Here is a 19,865-nt window from a genome sequence, read left to right on the forward strand (position 1 = left end):
ACCAGCTTTGCAGCCAGCTGATAAGCTGCCTTCAACAGCCCTAGTCCCTATGTCTCGGGGCTCACAGTTGTGGCTTCCAGAGAGCTCACCAGATTGCTCTGATCAACTTAGGACCTAACACTCATATGATGCGCAGATAATCACTTGCTCATTCCTCCTCAGGACAGACAGGAACCACTGCAGGAGATCGTTCTGTCCTGACTTGGGCATTGTTAAGGGTTGGCCAAAGACATACCATCCACTTGGGTGTTTTCCAGGGCCTCTGGCTTACCATGGGGTGGATTGGGAAATGGGGTGGGTGGAGCTAGCTGTGAGTTAGAACAGACAGCACTCTAGGCCTGGGCAGAGTCTTTGAACAAAGCCACAGGCTGGGCTCAGCACCAGAAGGAAACAGAGCCCTTGGCTCTGTCTCAGGTAATGGAATGTCAGCCTGACTGGTTTTCCCCCTTTCCCTGGGGTGGGGTGTTCATCAACAAAGGAATCTGTTTGCTGGTTGACAGCTTGAGGTTCCAGGCACCCCCTCACCGCCGCTGCAAGGTCCCCAACTCCAGAGGAAGAGAGACTTCATTCATGCTGAGCTTCCTATAGGCCCCAGCTCTGCCAGGCCAGCTATGCAAGGCTGCTCTGCAGGGCAGATGGGAGGGGGCTGTCCAGTCACACAAAATAGTAGTCTCTTAATAGATACGACAGTTAACTTCCCCAGGCTGTTCCCTCTGGCTGCTTTGCCTTCCCTGATGTCCCCACCTGTCATGTCACACCCTCCTCAGGGCCCTCTGTCACCTGCCACTCAGGCCTTCTGTGCCCTCTCCCCCACTCTGTCTGAGGCCCAGGGGACCTTGGATACTTGGGATAGGAAACGTTGATTAATCAGCAGAGCTCGATTCCAGATGGCATTTTCTGCCCCTTGCTCTTTTTAAACCTATTCATAATAATTTTCGCATCTTTCCACATCAGCCCTTCAATTTCTGCCTTCTGAAGAGGCAGTCGTTGTTTTGAATGGAGACACCATGTTATTCCCTTGCACTGATAAACTATAGTTTAGGTATCAGGTGCTCTTGTGGAAGGGCAGTTGGCTTGTGTGTTTGCTATTACCAAAAACAGTGCTGCTGGGACCATTCCTTTGTGCGTTTGTATGTGTATTATATATGTTTTGTGTGTATGTGTATTTGTGTCTGTTTCCATGTATTTGTGTATGTGTGTGTTTGTGTGCGGTTTTTTGCAGGTATGCATTTGTGTATATTTGTGTGTATGCACCTGTGTTTGTGTGTGTGTATTGGGTGCATGTATTTATATGTGTTTTTGTGTTGTCTGTATTTTTTGTGTATGTGTGTGCATTGGTGTAGATATTTGTGTGTGTATATTTGTGCATGTGTATGTGCTTGTGTATATTTGTGTGAGTGTTTTTTGTGTATATGCATTTGTGTGTACATATGTAAGTATCGTGTATTTGTGTGTATGCATATCTGTGTGTTTATACATGTGGTTATGTGTATATTTTTGTGTATATGCATTTGCATGTGTATATACCTATGTGTGTATTTGTATTTATGTACCTGTGCTTGTGTGTATTTGTATATATGTGTGTTTATGTGTATTTTTTCTGTGTATATGCATTTGCCTGTATATGTGTGTATTTGTATGTATGCACCTGTGCTTGTATTTGTGTATGTGTATGTATATAGTTTTGTGTGTATGTATATATATATGTATGTGTGTATTTATGTGTATCTGTGTGCATGTATGTGTGTATGTGCTTTTTTTGGAGACAGAGTCTCGCTGTGGCGCCGAGGCTGGAGCGCAGTGGTGCAATCTCGGCTCACTGCAAGCTCCACCTCCCAGGTTCACGCCATTCTCCTGCCTCAGCCTCCCGAGTAGCTGGGACTACAGGTGCCCGCCACCACGCCCGGCTAATTTTTTTGTATTTTTTTAGTAGAGACGGGGTTTCACTGTGTTAGCCATGATGAGGTTTCACCGTGTTAGCCAGGATGGTCTCGATCTCCTGACCTCGTGATCCACCCTCCTCGGCTTCCCAAAGTGCTGGGATTACAGGCATGAGCCACCGTGCCTGTATGTGCTTTTTATGTGTATGTAATTGTGTGCATATATGTGTGTATTTGTGCGTATGCATCTGTGTGTGTTTATATTTTCGTGTGGATATGTGTTTGTGTGTATATGTGTGCATGTGTATTTTTGTGTACATGTTTGTGTGCATTTGTGCGTGTTTGTGTGCATGTGTTGTGTTTACATGTGTTTGTGTGTATATATGTGTATGTGTGCATCTGTATGTATTTTTGTGTCTTTGCATGTGTGTATGTATACATATGTGTGCATCTGCATGTGTTTGTATGTTTTGTGTATATGTGTATATGTGTTTGTGTATATATACATGTATGTATGCATCTGTGTGTGTGTTTTGTGTATATACATTTGTGTGTATATACATGTATGTGTGGATCTGTGTGTGCGTGCATCTGTCTGCTGGATGGACTCCCAGTAGCAGGGATGGTCAAGCCACTTTGTGACATTGGAATGTTATCATTCCCATAGAACACAGCTGATTTGGTGGCAGTGTCCTTCCAGGGAGAGAGAGACCAGGCCCTGGGCTGGAGGATTTGGGGTCCTCAGTCAATGGGGAGACACACCCAGCTCCCTGCCTCCTCAACAGGTTTACACGTACGCTGCAAGGCTGCAATTCTGTCACCTGACAAGTTGAGCCCTAGCCTGAAATAAACTATGAGAGAGATGTTTTGACATGTGATGTTTCAAAAAAAGAAGTCAAATTGGGCTTAGGCTGTTTTAAGAATCCCTCCAAGAGGAGCCAAGCTGGGATCAGTGGGAGCAGATTCCATTAAAAGGAGATGCTGGGAAACGTAAAAGAATTATATACTTACATATAATTATACATTTTCAAAACGTACTTTTTATATCACTAGCCGCAAATGTTACAAAATATAAAAAGAGGTAGAATAAAAAAAAAGTCATCTCTCCCCATCCTCTAGTCACGCAATTCCTCTCCTAGAGACAAGTATGATTGCAGTTTTCTTGTGTCCTTAGATATTCTGTACGTTTTGATCTTTACTTTTTTCCCCCTCACGAATGGCAGAGTCCGCCACCTGTTACTTTGCACCTTGCTTTACTCACTAGACAGTGAATCTTGGAGGTCGTTCCATGTCAGTAAACTTATGTCTGCCTCATTCTTTTTAACTATTCTTTCTAACAATTAAATAGAGTTCTACATTATAATTGTTCTATAATTTAGGTTAAATACATTTTTTAAAACTCCAAATTCTCTTTTCCCTTGACTCATCATAACCTTAGAACTGTAGAGCTTATATTAACAGAAATTCTGAGTTAAAAGGAACATCAAATTTGTCTATCTCCATGCAAGAGTTCCATAGTACTTCTAGAATGTTCTGTGCCCCTCCCCTCTCCCCTGATTATTTTGGGCATTTTTCTTCTCCCTCAGGATCAGTCTCTCCTATTTTGCACCTAAATGTATCACACAGGCCACCCCAGTTTCACTGTCAGCACGCTGCACATAGTTGTTTTTTTTGTTTTTTTCAGATGGAGTCTCGCTCTGTTGCCCAGGCTGGAGTGCAGTGGCACGATCTCAGCTTACTGCAACCTCCACCTCCCAGGTTCACGCCTTTCTCCTGCCTCAGCCCCCCGAGTAGCTGAGACTACAGGCACCCGCCACCACGCCCGGCTAATTTTTTGTATTTTTTGTAGAGATGGGGTTTCACTGTGTTAGGCAGGAGGGTCTTGATCTCCTGACCTTGTGATCCGCCTGCCTCAGCCTCCCAAAGTGCTGGGATTACAGGCGTGAGCCACCATGCCCAGCCCACATAGTGTTTTATAAAAAACAATTTGTTTTAAAAAGCAACAAGAATTAAATTTTAAGGACATATATAAAAGCAGATGGTCCTGTGATATATCAAGAGGGTCTGGGTAAATAGCAGTGTCATTCTGACATTAGAGAGGAGGCAGGGAGTCATTTATGGGTTCATTCACTCCATCCATCCATCCATCTTCACTTGCTTCCTGTCCACTGTGGCTGTCTCTGAACTTGGCACTGGCATTTGAGGGCGAACAGACCCCAGTTCCTGCCCACAGGGAGCTTACAGTTTAGAGAAGACAGTCAAACAAATGATAACCACAGCCCAGCCCAATAATTTCTATGACGGGGTGAGCACAGGGGGTTCTATGGGGGTCCTAAGAACCCACCTAGGGATGGGGCCAGCCAGGAGAGGCTTCCTGGGGGAGTGGATGCCTGGGCCGCATTTTAGGGACACATTCCAAACAGACCCCAGGCCATACTGCCAGCAGCCGACACACTGGACCGAGGAGCACTTCCTGGGTGAAACTACAGTGGGCGTTGGTAGAGTGGGGAATCGCAGGCCACTAACTTGAAGCCCAGCCACCTGGGTTTGAATGGAGCTGCTTCCTCTCTGTGCCTTGGTCTTCTCATGCAGAAAGTGGGGATAGTAACAGTACCCGATTCCTCGGATTGTTGGGAGGACTTAATGTCACGGCCCAGCATGCAGTAAGCGCCATCCAAGTGTCTGCTATTGTTACTATTTAATGTCTCAGAGCCTCAGCTCCCTTATCTGTGAAATGGGGATATTAACAGTATCTATTATGGGAATTAAACTTGATGGTCTACATAACGAATCTGACATGGTGCCAGGCGTGCAGTTGGTGCTTCTTAGGTGTTTGTGGCTGTTACTATTCTTATTGCCTCCCTGCCCACCTCTGACACCCACAGCGCAGGCTCTAGGGTTCCCACTGGGCTTCTTGGGTCTAGGGGAACCCAGCCTCTGAGGCCGACAGGGGCCTGGGCCTTCCAGCCCAGCTGTTGTTTCTGTTTATAGCCTCCAAGGAAGCCCCCACTCAGAGCCTTGTCAGGCACTCCCAGCCGGGAAACCAAATATGCCTCCTGCAGACCAGCTGCAAACTTGTGTTCCTGTCACTTTGGGTAACGCTTGTCCCATGGAGACAGCATGTCTCTGCCACAGGCATCATTTTGCAGCCTGCGCACCACGGTGGATGACTCATCTGCCCTGCAGAGCTGGGGCTGCGGATCATTATGTGATGTAGGACCTTCCCCAGGGTGCCCTTGGAGGGAGTCCTAGTCTCCCTGGACATCAGGTCCAGGGAGATGCTGGGGGATCTGCTTTAGGTAGCCACTCTGGTTCTTAGCTGAAAGACAGAACTGTCAGGCCTCATCAGAACCTGTTAGCACCTTGTCATGATGTTTGTTAAAACGATGTGTTTGGGAACTGAACAGTGGACACCAACATCATGTGGACTGGCATCTATTTGGCACCGACCACATGCCAGGCATGTGCTAGTTCTCCCCAGACATTGACATAATCCTGCCAACACCCCCAAGCTTCCCATTTTACAGAGGGGAAGTTGAGGGTAGAGAGGTTGAGTTGTAGCTAGCAAGTGGCACAGCTGGATTTCTCTGGTCTGCTCGGTCATAGAGCCCTAGCTCAGAACTGCTAACCTGTCCCACCTCCAATATGTCAGAGCATCAGGATAGGTTAATTTCATATCTGCAACCTAAAAGTTTGTGGTTTAGGTTGCTAATCAGTAAGGGCTGTTAGCATATCTCTGGAATGTTTGTAAAAACTGGTTATATTGAAGCCCCAAGGAGTGAGCCCCATTATTTCATCATTAGTTAGGTGGGTGCACCGCCAACATTGTGAACAATCTGAATACATGCTGACTTAAAGGGGAATGAGCCAAACCCTTTACACCGACAGTTCACGCAGAAGGTTTTGTAAACACTGGACATTAGCCAGCAGTCAGAGGTTAGCCATCAAGCTGCAGAGAGCTGCTGAGACCTCCAGTCCCAGACCATTGATCACCAAGAGAGTAAACTGAAGCACAGAGAAGGGCAGGGCCTTGCTTGAGGTCATCTAGGGAGTGGAGCCAGAGCTGAGGATGGCACCTGTGCTCATGACAATGGGTCAGGAGTTACAGCTCGGCCACATGCACACAGGTGCACACGGGCGTGTCCCTACGGGTGGAGCCACAGAGCCGCAGCCCAGGTGGGCCCATCCAGCCCCCTCATTCAGAGGCTTGGGCACACATGCCCCTCCACCTCCCTGTCACTCTTGCCCTGTGTCTCTCTGCGCCCATCTCCGTGCTTCTCAGTCTTGGGCTTGCTCTTTCGATTCGGTCTTGCTCCCGTCTCTGTCCTTGCTGCTTCTCTCTCTGCCTCTGCCTGCCTGTCTCTGTCTCCCTCTCCTCTTCTACTCTCCCTCCTCCACACCAGGCTTGCATCAACCCCAGAGATGACCTCAAGGCCTTCCTGCCCCACTGAGTAGTGTCCACAGCATGTCCTGAGTAGCCTGCAGCCAGGAGATCAGCCCAGACTCTGGACCATGCCGCTGCCTCAGTCACCACACCCAGCCATATCCGCCACACCTGACTACACCTGGCCACACCTGGCCCAGCCTGGCCACACCTACATTGTTGTCCTTGGAGCCCACTGAGGGGGAGTCAGTGGCTGCTGTCCCACAGCTTTCCCTAAGAAGCGCCATTCCTCCCCTGACACAGAGCTGGGGATGGGGCAAGACTTGGCTTGTGCTGTAACCAGAGGTGACACAGTGGTCTGCCCGGAAGCCCATCATACATCCTGACTTCTCTCTCAGCTGGGACTCAAGTCCATGGGAGGGGATGCTGTGCAGGTTTTTGCTGGCAGCTTTGAGAGAGGGTCCTGAGGGGTCTGCCCAGCCTCATATCCCATCTAGTTCCTTCTAGTCTGACCCCCTTCCTTCCCCTCCCCTTCCCTCCTTGCTTCTCCCTTCCTCTCCCATCCCTTTCTTCTGTTCCCTCCCTTCCTAACTTCCCTTTTCCTTCTTTCTTCCCTCCTTCCCTCCTTCCTATTTATTGAGCACTTACTGTGTGCCAGGTACTGTAACTAAGCACTGAGAATTGCGACAGAAAACAGCGACCCCCTCGGAGACTGCATGTGCTGGGAGGGACACACATTCAACAAGTCATACAAATAATTTCAGTACCACCTACTGAGGCCAGGGCTCTGAAGGGGAGGATGCCCACGTAGACCGCCAGGGGTCAGGGAAGCCCGTAAGAGGAGCTGACATCAGCGTGCCATCTGAAGGATGAGTGGGCCTGGGCCCGTGAAGGCAGCATCCTAGGCGGAGCCAACAGCTCAGACGGGCCTGTGGCACAATGGTGCCTTGTGTGTGTGAGGATCGCGTGGCCAGATCAGAGCGGGTGAGGAAAGAGGGTGAGATGAGGGTGCCAGGAGTGAGTGCTGATCAAGTGGGACCCACAGGGCCCAGTGAGGACCCTGGTTTTATCTTCAGAGTGCTGGAAGGGAGCCGCTGGAGGGATGGGAGCATGTGTGCCGAGGCCATGCTGGACCTTCTGAAAAGACAGTCCTGACAGCTGGGTGTGCAGGGTGGATGTGAGACAGACTGGGGGACTTGGCCCATCCTTGGCCTCCAGCCCCTCCCCTTCTCCTCTTCTTGGGCCCAGCTGAGACCCCGCCTGTGGATGCACTTCGGGATGGCCTGTGGTGACCAGAGCACTGGCCAGGGAGTCAGGACGCTGGGTTTCAGGCCTGGCTGGGCATGCCTCCCACTGCCTGGTCCTCAGTTTTCCCATCTGTAAAATGGTCCTTGAGGACCCAGGAAAGCCCTCAGTGTCAAGCCAGAGTCAGGAGAATGTGCTGTCTTTGGATGTCTTTGGGTGCCAGGCAAACTCAGGTTCAAATCCCAGCTCCACCCCTTCCAAACCATGTGACCTTGGGCATGCCAGATCGACTCCCTGGGCCTCAGTCTCCTCCTCTGTGAAATGGGTTCCTCATGGTTCCTACTTCATAGGCTTCTTGGGCGCTTTCCATGGCATGATGATTGGCACATTGTCAGCACTCAGGAGTGTCAGCCCCTGCCGTTGTTATTACTGTTATTGCTTGGCCATGGTACTGGTCTGGCCTGGACACAGGACGAGAAGCTGCCTGGGCCCACAGGGGCACTGGGACAGAGTGCGTGTCCCCCACACTGGCCTGGGCCCCATGACCACAGAGCTCCCTGCACAGCCGGGGGTATAGAATTGCAGAGGGGATTGGGACACACTTCTGGAATCTCTCAGAACTGCTCTGTCAGCTGTGTGCCACCGAGCACTGCCCTGACTCAGGGTTCTTTCTTAGGCGGATGTGTCAAACACCCCAAAATACATGCAGGTATCTCTTTTTCCCATCCCCTGTGTAACTATATCACCTTTTCTATTTAAGAAGCTCATGGTTACTCACTGCAAAAATATTATTCTCAGAAACATATTTCTCCAACAAATGTTTATTGCACAACTACTAGAGGTGAGGTATTGTTCTAAGTGCTGGGGTACTATGATGAATGAAACGGCCCCTATAGATCAGAGATCAGCAAACTACTGCCTGAAAGCAAAATCTAGCTGGCTGCTGCTTTTGTAAATAAAGTTTTATTGGGACACAGCCATGCACACTCATTTAGCTATGAGTCTTGTGCTGCCTTTGCATTAACAACAGCAGAATTGAGTAACTGGAACAGAGACCATCATGACCCACAAAGCCCAAATATTTACTATCTAGCCCTTTACAGAAAAAGTTTGCTAAAGTCTGGTGTAGATTGACTAAGAGCCTGTTTCTGATTGGTAATTTATGATGTGTACCTACACTCCCATTTATGTGTTTGTTTTCACAAAACTGGTGCCACAACATACATTGTTTTGTTACCTTAAAAAAATTTTTTTTGGCCTGGCATGGTGGCTCAGGCCTGTAATCCTAGCACTTTAGGAGGCAGAGGCAGGTAGATTGCTTGAGCCAAGGAATTCAAGACCAGCCTGGGCAACACGGTGAAACCTTGTCTCTACAAAAAATACAAAAATTAGCCAGGCATGGTAGCACATGCCTGTAGTCCCAGCTACTCAGGAGGCTAAGGTGGGAGGATCGCTTAAGCCTGAGGAGTCGAGGCTGCAGTGAGCCGTGACGGTGTCACTGCTCTCCAGCTTGGGTGATAGAGTGAGACATTGTTTCAAAAAAAAAATTTTTTTTTTTTACGTTTTCTAGTTTATGGCAGACATCTTTCTGTGACAGTAAATATTACTTCTGGACATTATTTTCCTTGGCTGTATTTTTTTTTTTTTTTGAGACAGAGTCTTTTACTGTCACCCAGGCTAGAGTGCAGTGGTGTGATCTCGGCTCATTGCACCCTCCGCCTCCTGGGTTCAAGAGATTCTCCTGCCTCAGCCTCCAAAATAGCTGGGACTACAGGTGCACGCCACCACGCCCAGCTAATTTTTATATTTTTAGTAGAGATGGGGTTTCACCATGTTGGCCAGGATGGTCTTGATCTCTTGACCTTGTGATCCATCTGCCTCGGCCTCCCAAAGTGCTGGGATTACAGGCGTGAGCCACCACGCCCGGCCATTCCTTGGCTGTATTTATCCATTGCGTGGATATTGTATTTCACCATTCCCTGCCGTATTGAACATTTAGGTTGTCTCTAGTATTTTGCAATAATAACTAATCCTGCAGGGCGGTGTCCAAGTTCATAGATCTTGGCAGGTATCTCTGATGGATTCCTTGAGATAAATTTCTGGAGTGAAAGTTACTGAATTAAGGCTATGCAGATTTTAAATTTGGGGACATATATTATGGGTTGTTTTAATATAGCCTTTAGGGGGTATGTGTTAGCCTGTCTCCCCAAAGCTGTCCACTGAGGCACTTGTCTGCCTGCAAGACAAGGGCCCAGAGATCTCACCTTCCAGTGGCTTTGGGGCTTGGCAAGCCAGTCCAGGCAAGTGGTTTTTAAACCTGCCAAGTCTTGAGGTTTTTCAGAGCATTGTAACCTACATCTCCTTTTGAGAGCCTCCTGACACATCATAGAAAAGGTGGGGCAAGTAGAATGTTGGTGGCAGGAAGGAGCACCGGGAAAGGAGCCCAGAGCCTGGGTTCCAGTCTCCCCAGCTCCGCTTCCCACTCACCGGGAGAACTAATAGCCCCATAGCTGTTCCTGTTTCTGGGCCTCCATTTTCTTATCGAAAAGGAAGGGCCGACTGAATGGACTCAGAGGGTCCGTCCAGGTGTACTTTATAGTATTCAGTCAACCTCATTTGACATATGACCAAATCGAGGTAGGGATTGGAGACTTGGATAAATGGAGACCAATTCAGGCAGAGCTCTCTGCCTGCCTTTTAATTCATCATGTGTATTTTCAGAGTATCTTGTAGATTATCCACCTGCCTGCAGTCACTAAGGGTGTTTTTTACAGCAGCCTGTGAAGCAAAACGGAGTTGGAAGAACATCCTGCCTTAAAGCTAATAAAACAACCTGACTTTTAGAAAGTGAGTTGCAGGGGCCTGGTATGGTGGCTCATGCCTGTAATCCCAGCACTTTGGGAGGCCAAGGCAGGCAGATCACGAGGTCAGGAGTTCGAGACCAGCCTGGGCAACATAGTGAAACCCCGTCTCTACTAAAAATACAAAAATTAGCTGGGCCTGGTGGCACCCACCTGTAGTCCCAGCTACTAGGGAGGCTGAGGCAGGAGAATCGCTTGAACCCAAGAGGCGGAGCTTGCAGTGAGCCAAGATTGCGCTACTGCACTCCAGCCTGGGCAACAGAGCTAGACTCCGTCTCGAGAAAAAAAAAGAGAGAGAGAGTTGCAGGCCTGTGTGTGTGTGTGTGTGTGTGTGTGTGTGTGTGTGTCTGTGGTTGATTTTGAGGCCTCGTAGCTCTGGGGCTAAGCTCAAGTGTTGTGATTTGAAGCCCCGCCAAGTTCTGGTCGAATGATGAGGCATGAATAACTTGTAATGCACACAAGGTTACCAGGATACTAACTAGATAAAAGTGCTGATTAACAGCTTGCTTTCTTAAACTGCATTCACAAGATGAATTCCCTTAGGTACCCTAGCCCCTACATGACTCCAGATTTGAGGGTCTGTGTTAAAAATCAGAGAATGCAGTTATATTCACCATAACCTACTTTGATTGAACATTGAGACACAGAGAAGTAGCTCGTCCAAGGTCATATAGCTACCATGTGGTGGTCTCTGGATTCAAGTCCAGGTGTTCTGGCTCTGGAAGCAGTGTTTGTTCAGGGAAGACTGCTGAGAAACTGGTAAATGATAATTATTACACTGTGGAAAGTTCTACAGCAGTGCTGTACACTACAGCTTTCTACAGTGATAGAAATGTATTCTCCATGCTGTTCAGTATGGTGGGTGGCTGTGGAGCCCTTGAAATATGGCTAATGCCACAGGGGAACTGAATTCTTAGTATTATTTAATGTCAATTAATATAAATTGAATTTAAATAGTCATAAGTGGCTAGTGGCTACTGTATCAGATGGCACAGATGCAGAGACCTGAGGTCTAGGGGACGATGGGAGCCTGGGGCCTCCTGAGCCAGCCCTCAGGGTAGGATGGCGGGAAAGTTCAGGGAAGGCTTCCTGGCCATCAAAGTTGAAATCTGAATGATAACTCGGAGGTGGTGGCTGCTCCACCAGGTCTGGAGGTGAGAGGGAGGAATGTGAGGGGAGGGAAATGGGGCTGGAGGAGCCAGTGGGAGGGACTGGGGGTTGAGAGGAGGGATATGGGAGGAGGGAAGCAACACTGAAGGAGCTGCTGAGCCCACCAGGCCCCGTGCCCATGCAGGTCCCGCAGGCCGTAACCCTATCCCTAACCCCAGCCTTTACCCGGAGGGACGTGGGGGGCTGTGGAAGGGCTTTGAGCAGGGACTTACTCAGTTTTGGAAAGTAGAATGAGAAGAACATACAGGGCGAAGGATGACAGGGGAGGCCCCTCGGAAGCTGCCGCCGTGGGTGAACAGATAGCTGGTCATAGCTGGAAGGAATGTTCCAGAAAGAGACTTTGAAGGACTGAGGATCGATGCAGTGTGGCAGTAAAGGCGAGAGAGGAGGCAGCAGCGCTGGCCTCAGGACCCTCAGTCTGGCATTAGGCGGTGGAGGGAGAAAACCCATCCATCCGTGACTCTTGGAGAGTTCAGATCCCTGAGCCTGAATCCCAGACCTCTGTGGGGAGGGCACACAGTTGGTTGTATAAAGGGAAGCCACCATGTTTTGGTTGGACACCATTTATCCCCAGGGCCATCCGCAAGAGGTCTGGAAACTGCCCCCTTGCCGCCTGCCCTGGTTTCACCCTCAGCAATGGACTTGACCTTTTGGTTTCTAGGGGGCCCCTGCAAATTCCTTCTTCCGTCCCTCAGCCCTGAGGGGGATCCCCCTTTCTCAGGGACTTTAAGAACCCTTTGCCAAGCCTCCATTCCCCTGCCTGACTCCAAAGAGGGCCTGAAAATTGCTGCCATCATGACGGTTCCCATCTCCTGGGCACCCATTTATGTGCCAGGCAGTGAGCTTAACACTTTCCGGAGATTATCTCTTGATACCTCAAAACTTTAGTCCTTGTTTTTCCAGTGTGAAAACTGAGGCTTGGATGGGTGGAGTCACTTAGCCAGGCCGCACAGCTGGGCCGAGCAGAGACAGCAAGCCCTGCCCTGGGTCCCCACCCTAGCTATAAGCTGTCACTCCTCTGCTTCCCACTGAGCTTAGCACACCCAGGCACAAGCCCAGCATCCACCTTGCAGCCTCAGGACAACAAGCTGCTTGGGACAACGATGTCTTGTCCTCCACCGGAAACAACCCCTGAGTCCCCAGCATCTGGCCTCTGATTCTGACCTCCGAAGGGCATTAAGTTAGGGAATGGCCAGTTCCATCACATCTTTGAAAACAGTAAGGAGCTGGGAGCGGGCTCAGATGACCACTTCCAGCCCAACGTCCCAGGGAGAATTCTGTCCACGGTGCTGTGTCTCTGAGTATATCAGGTGACCTTGCCTTGCAAGGCAAAAACATAACACTCCCCAGCAGGGCCTGACTGCATCCCTACAGCGCGCTAACAGCTATCCCCATGTGCTGCCTGTGGGCTTGGAAGTTAGGCAGCCTCTTCCAAAGCTGGCTTGCTCATCCGGATCCCAGAGCCCTTTGACCTGGTGACTCTATACCTAGGAATTTCTCTTACGGGAATAATTGCAGAGATGTGTTGATTTAGCCTCAGGGTTGTTTGTCATATTATTGATTCTAGTGGTGAAGAAAATCCTCAGCAACCAAAAGTCCCAGCACTTGGGGTCTGGTTAATTGGAAGATGCTTCATCCGAAAAGTGAAATATTCTTCAGCCAGTAAAATGGTGATGTAGGTGAATTGATCCTGAGAAAATTCCAGGCAGGACTATGACAGGATACTGTCTTTGGGTGATGAGTTCTTTTAAAATGTATTCTTCGTGATTTTCCGTTACTCCTAAATGTTTTACAATGAGTAAGGTGTTATGTTGTAACTAGAGACAGAAAAGCTTCTACAGACAGTAGAATTAAGAGTAGACAGCAGCTCTTATTCAGGTCTATGAGTGTAGCCATTTAGCAGGGGTGACTGAGGGATTTATTCTGAATTCCCGTCCTTGTATACACCTCATTCACAGTATTCCCACAAACATCATGGGGTATATGAGTATCTCTAAAAGGCAAGAGAAAGAGAATGGAAAGGAGGTGACCATTTATGGGATGTTTCCTGAGTGCTGGGCCCTGTTCTAGGAGCTGTCAGTTTGCATCTGTGCCCTGGGGTGACCATTATATTCTCACTGAATTCTTGTAACTTCTCTGCAATTCAGAGAGGGAAGCCAGAGCCCTGAGGCCACACAGCAGGCTTTTGCCCAGGCGCCCACTCATTCTGCAGGACCACACGGACCACAAGTGCTTTCTCGGCTCTATGTGGTTCCAAAGAACCTGAGAAGAGGCTGGCTCCCCTGCCTGGGAGGAAGATAAACTGCTGAGGAACAATCAGCCCACCTCCGTTAACTGAGCACCTACTGCGTGCCAGGCAGGCTCCAAGAGGGGAACAGAAACATTGGAGCATCCCAGTCTTAAAGGGCACATCTGATGAGTTGCAGAATCCCAGAGCCTGCGTCTGTGCTGTGACCTCCCACACCCAGTTCCCCAGTGCCTAGCATGTAGTAGGTGCTCAGTAAATATCAGTTGCATAATATAACTTATGTGTCACATTCTGCCTGGTACAATTGATAAATCATCCAGGGTATACAGTGGTGGCTCACGCCTGGAATCCCAGCACTTCGGGAGGCCGAGGTGGGCGGATCACCTGAGGTCAGGAGTTCGTGACCAGCCTGGCCAATGTGGTGAAACCCTGTCTCCACTAAAAATACAAACAAAATAGCCAGGCATGGTGGTGTGTGCCTGTAATCCCAGCTACTAAGGAGGCTGAGGCAAGAAAATCACTTGAACCTGGGAGGCAGAGGTTGCAGTGAGCCAAGATTGCGCCACTGCACTCCAGCCTGGGAGACAGAGTGGGACTCCATCTAGGAAAAAAAAAAGTTTAGGGAGGAGATATCACCATGGGTTGCAATAGCTTTGGGTAAGAAGGATGGATAGGGAGGTGGAATGACACAAACAAGGCTGCAGAGGCCAGGAGTGTGTGAAGCTTGTGTGGATATGGTATGTAGTAAGCCAAAGAGTGTGGGATAGAGAGTTTGTTTGGAGCAAGGGTAGGGGATGGGATCAGACAGGAAATTTGGGGGCTCGCTTGCAAGGGGCCTTGGATTTCTACGTGAGGACAATAGGGAACCCCGGAAGGTTTTTGAGCAGGAGATGATCTGAAGCATATTCCAGCAGAATGTGCCTCCTGATCTCAAATGGAACAGAATGTAAGGAGTAAAGATGAGCCCCGTTTGTCTTTCTGGGCCAGGCTTATGCCCTAACCCCCATCTCCAAATTCCTCATCAAAAGACTGTGACTGGGGCTGGGCGTGGTGCCTTACGCCAGTAATTGCAATGCTTTGAGAGGCCGAGGCAGGAGGACTTCTTGAGCCCAGGAGATTAAGACCAGCCTGGGCAACATGACGAGACCCTATCTCTACAAAAAAAATTTTTTTAAATAGCTGAGTGTGGTAGTGTATACCTGTGCTCCCAGCTACTTGGGAGTCTCAGGAAGGAGGATCACTTGAGCCCCAGAGGCCAAGGCTGGAGTGAGCTGTGATTGCACCACTGCACTCCAGCCTAGGTGACAGAGTAAGACCTTGTCTCAAAAAAAAAAAGAAAAAAAAAAGGTGACTGAGAGCGTCATTCAAAGCTCAGGCAGCCAAGGCCATCTGAGTCATCAGTGTGCCAACAGCCCATACAAGGATTGGACTTTTGGTTTTGTCTTGAGGGCACCAGCTTCCCCACTCAACAAAGCACAAGCCTAAGTGGCAGCCACTTCAGTGGCCACATCACAGGGAATGGGCTTTTAATTTGCAAAGCAGACAAATGAGGGAAGACAGCAGTTCAGTCATTTAATGGGGATTTATGGCCTTTCCACTGTGTGCCAGGCTCGGCCCTGTGGTCATGTCTGTGCTAATCAGCACCCTTGCTCCCTGCCTGCCCTTTCTGAGGGCCCAGGCCAAAGGCTGAGACCAGCAACAGACCAGGTTGCAAGAGTCCAAGGGATTGATGTTGCCTGAAGCACAGTGGTTTGGACCTGGGGGTTGAATTCCATTTCACTGGCTGTTTACTGGCTATTTGATTTGGGGCGTGTAATTTCATGTTTGTTTTTTTTTTTTTTTGAGATGGAGTCTCTCTCTCTGTCGCCCAGGCTGGAGTGGCACAGTCTCGGCTAACTGCAGGCTCCACCTCCCGAGTTCACGCCATTCTCCTGCCTCAGCCTCCCGAGTAGCTGGGACTACAGGCACCTGCCACCACACCCGGCTAATGTTCTATATTTTTAGTAGAGATGAGGTTTCACCATGTTAGCCAGGATAGTCTCGATCTCCTGACCTCGTGATCCGCCCACCTCGGCCTCACAAAGTGCTGGGATTACAGGCGTGAGCCACAGTGCCCGGCCATAATTTCATGTTTTTAAGCCTCAATTTTATCATCTGTAAAATGGGGATTGTAATAAGATCCTCCCCATGGGATTGTGGAGGGACTGTAGTTCAACCAGGTGATCTCATGTCAGGAGCTCAGCCCAATGCCTGTCCCAAGTTTGGTGCTCCACGGATGTTGTGTCTGGTGATGCGGTTGGGAAACACGGTAGTGGTAGGAACCTGGGCAGGCGGGTGCATGGAGCTTCCCCCAGCCAGATCCATGAGTCTGAGTAACACTGAAGATGAGAGAAGTGTGCCCAGGCTGTACTGAGAGGAGGAGAGAGGGCCATTGAGGTGGGGGCCAGGCGATGCCCTGCAGGGCTCCACATGCCAGGTAGGGTGACCACTTCATCCCAGTTTGCCCACTTTTAGCACTGAAAGTCCTGTATCCTGTGATACCTTGGCAAACCAGGACGATTGGTCACCCTAGTGCCCAGCCAAGATGTCTGGCCCCACTTAGGAGGGCAGCGGGGAGCTGGGATGGGTTTGAGCGGGGGGCCATGCGATCTGATTTGCGTGTCAGCCGGCACGGGGGTTCTGAGTACATTTCCTGGTAGAAATCTCACATCTGGCTTGTCTTTGCAGGACCAGCTGAAGCAGTGTTTCTCCCGGCGGCCTGCTGAACCCAAGGACACTGACACCCTCGTGCACGAAGCCGGCAGCCAGTATGGGACGTGGACAGAGCAGTGCCAGAGCGGGGAGAGGTAGGACACGTGCGATGGGATTCTGGCTGCAAAGGGGGCAGCTGGGCTGGAGTTGCTGCAGCCCACCCACCTCCTGATTTCTATATTGCTAAAACCTCCAGTCTGTAATTACAAGAGGAACCCATTCTGGTTTTAAAAAAGAAATTAGGAAGTACAAAAAAAAACTAATAAAGATTATGGGCCGGGTGCGGTGGCTCACATCTGTAATCCCAGCACTTTGGGAGGCCGAGGCGGGCAGATTGCCCAAGCTCAGGAGTTCGAGACCAGACTGGGAAACATGGTGAAACCCCGTCTCTCCTAAAATACAAAAAATTAGCTGGGTGTGGCAGCGTACGCCTGTAATCCCAGCTACTTAGGAGGCTGAGGCAGGAGAATCACTCGAACCTAGGAGGCAGAGGTTGCAGTGAGTCGGGATTGTGCCACTGCACTCCAGCCTGGTGGAAAGAGCAAGACTCCGTCTCAAAAAAACAAACAAAAAAAAGATTATGAGTCAGCCGCAGTGGCTCACGCCTGTAATCCCAGCACTTTGGGAAGCCCAGGCAGGCGGATCACTTGAGGCCAGGAGTTTGAGACCAGCCTGGCCGATATGGCGAAACCCCATCTCTACTAAAAATACAAAAAAAAAATTAGCTGGGTGTGGTGGTGGGCACCTGTGATCCCAGCTGCTCAGGAGGCTGAAGGACGAGAATCACTTGAACCCGGGAGATGGAGGCTGCAGTAAGCCAAGATGGCGCCAATGCGCTCAATCCAGCCTGGGTGACAGAGAGAGACACTTTGTCTAAAAAAAAAAAAAAAAAAAAAAAAAAAGATATATGAAATATCCAAGATAGGCAAATACCATAGAGACAGAAAACAGATGAGGTGCTGGGGGTGGAGAGGGAATGGGGAGTGGCTGCTTCATGGGTACCTGGTTTCCTTTTGGGGTGATGGAAATTTCTAGGATGACAGTGATGATGGCTCCACAACACTGTGACTGTCTCACATGTGACCAATGGCAAATTGTATTTTACCACAGTGATAAAAATGATAAAGTCACCAATATTAAAGTTGGGAGGGGGGTGATAGAATTGAAAATGGATAAGAAAAAGTAAAAGGAAAGCAAAGGTTTTTTACAGTGCCCAAGAAAGCTGTTTTTCCCACTGACCCATGAAATATGTGTTTAGTTATGAGCTTACTTAAATTTCTTTAGAATACCCCTGCAAGAGCACTGGACTGAGAGTCTGGAAACCCAGGTCTTGGTTTTGCACATGTCACTGTGTGACCCTAGGAGCCCCTTCCTCTCTCGGGGTGTCCATTCCCCAGCTCTGACTTGGGACCTGTGGGACCTGGAGCATGGACTTGGGTGCGCCCCTGAGGGGGTGCTCCCTGCTGTCCCACAGAGACACTGCAGCTTCCCCTCCTCGGGCCACCGCAGGAGCATGGCGCATCCAGCCTTGGACAGTGGTGCCACCTGCTGTCTCTCGGTGGTGTTACCTTCATCCTGTGTAGATTTGCCTCAATCCACCTTACAGCCCTAACATCCTCCGTATGACAAGTAATAAAATCATCCCAGAGCTGACAGAAAGCATGGTGAAATGCCAGCACACCTGTGGAAAGTTCTGCTCAAGGGAGCAGCCTGGTGGTCTTGAGAGTAGGCCCACTTGTCAGGTGTGCCCACCTGTCCTTTCTCAAGGCAAGGGTTTCCCATGACCTGGAGGCTTTGCTAGGCTGTTGGCTTAGGTGTTGTTTTTAATATGTGGGCGGAGGCAGGGCAGGAGGTTATTAATGACTTGAATTATCTGTAAATTTTCTATCTTACATGGTTCCAATGACCCAAGCGATACCTGATTATACTATCATAGGAAGAGATTTCAGAAGTAGGAGAGAGCCAAAGACATGGATGCTGGAGTCAGACTGCCTGGGCTCAATCCCAGTCCTGCTGCTGGGGGCAAGCTAATTTACATCTCTGTGCCTCAGTTTCCTCACCTTTAACAAGGTGAATAAGAATACTTCAGTTCATGAGGCCAATTATATTAGTCTATTTTCACACTGCTATACAGAACTGCCTGAGACTGGGTAATTTGTAAAAGAAAGAGGTTTAATTGACTCACAGTTCTGCAGGGCTGGGGAAGCCTCAGGAAACTTACAATCATGGCAGAAGGTGAAGGGGAAGCAAGGCATGTCCTACCTGGCAGCAGGAGAGAGAGAAGGGGAATGTTCCACACACTTTTAAACCATCAGATCTTGTGAGAGCTCACTCACTATCATGAGAACAGCAAGGAGGACATCTGCCCCCATGATCCAATCACTTCCCCCACCAGGCCCTTCCTCCAATTCGACATGAGATTTAGATGGGGACACAAATCCAAACCATGTCACCAACCCTAACTTGTAGGATTGTGGCAGTTATAGGATAATCCTCATAGGATTGTTGGAGAGGATTGAATGACACATTTTTTAGCACAATGCTTGGCACATAGTAAGTGCTCAGTAGATTTTTATTAAATGACTGAATGAATGAGTGAATGAAATAACGCAGGTCCCACCACCTGCTCTTCCATGGGTAACTGCTGATAACAATTTGATCTACATCAGCACTGCCCAGCAGAAATACAACATGATGATTTGATCCTTATGCAATATATACTTGTATTGAAACACCACTCTGTACCCCAGAAACGTGTAATTACTATGTACCAATTATAAATAAAAAAGAATTACAATGTGAGCTGCAAATGCAAGACATACATGTAATTCAAAATGTCCTGGTAGCTACACCAAAAGAATAAAAAGAAACAAGTGAAATTCAATTTAGGGATGTATTTTATCAGAACCAAGGATTCAAAATACTATCATTTCCACATGTAATTAACATGAAAAGTTATTAGTGAGGCAGTTTACATTCTTTTTTTCCATTCAAAGTATTGGAAATCCAGTGTGTAAGGTATAGGAAATCCAGTGTGTAAGATACTCACGGCATCTCAGCTCTGTCACTTGCTCCATTTGCAAGGACCCAACAACCACCTGTGATAAGCAGCTTCCGTCCAGGACAGCGCAGGGCTAAAGGATCTTGAGTGGCACAGGACTAACTCCTCCTGTTCTGCACCTGGCCAGGCGTTCCAGGCAGTGCCTTAAACAGCACCTCGCTGGCATATCTTGTGCTGTCTCCAAAGAGGGTCTTCTGCTGGGATGTTCTGTCTGTTGTTACCTGGCTTATAAAACATACCCCAAGCTATGCTGCCTGCAGCATCT

The 19,865-nt window shown here is 48.9% G+C and overlaps 1 protein-coding gene across 5 annotated transcripts in view; it reads left to right on the forward strand.

Moving 5' to 3' along the window:
* KIAA1671 (KIAA1671 ortholog) overlaps nt 1-19,865 on the forward strand; it is a 248,064-nt gene that overhangs the window by 206,552 nt on the left and 21,647 nt on the right. For all 5 annotated transcript variants that reach the window (XM_055254245.2, XM_055254246.2, XM_055254247.2 and 2 more), the window contains one exon: nt 16,516-16,634. In XM_055254245.2, coding sequence (XP_055110220.2) covers nt 16,516-16,634 — 119 coding nt within the window. The remainder of the gene's footprint in view (nt 1-16,515; nt 16,635-19,865) is intronic.

Source organism: Symphalangus syndactylus, chromosome 18 (genome assembly GCF_028878055.3).
Source record: "Symphalangus syndactylus isolate Jambi chromosome 18, NHGRI_mSymSyn1-v2.1_pri, whole genome shotgun sequence".
Lineage (NCBI taxonomy): Eukaryota > Metazoa > Chordata > Mammalia > Primates > Hylobatidae > Symphalangus > Symphalangus syndactylus.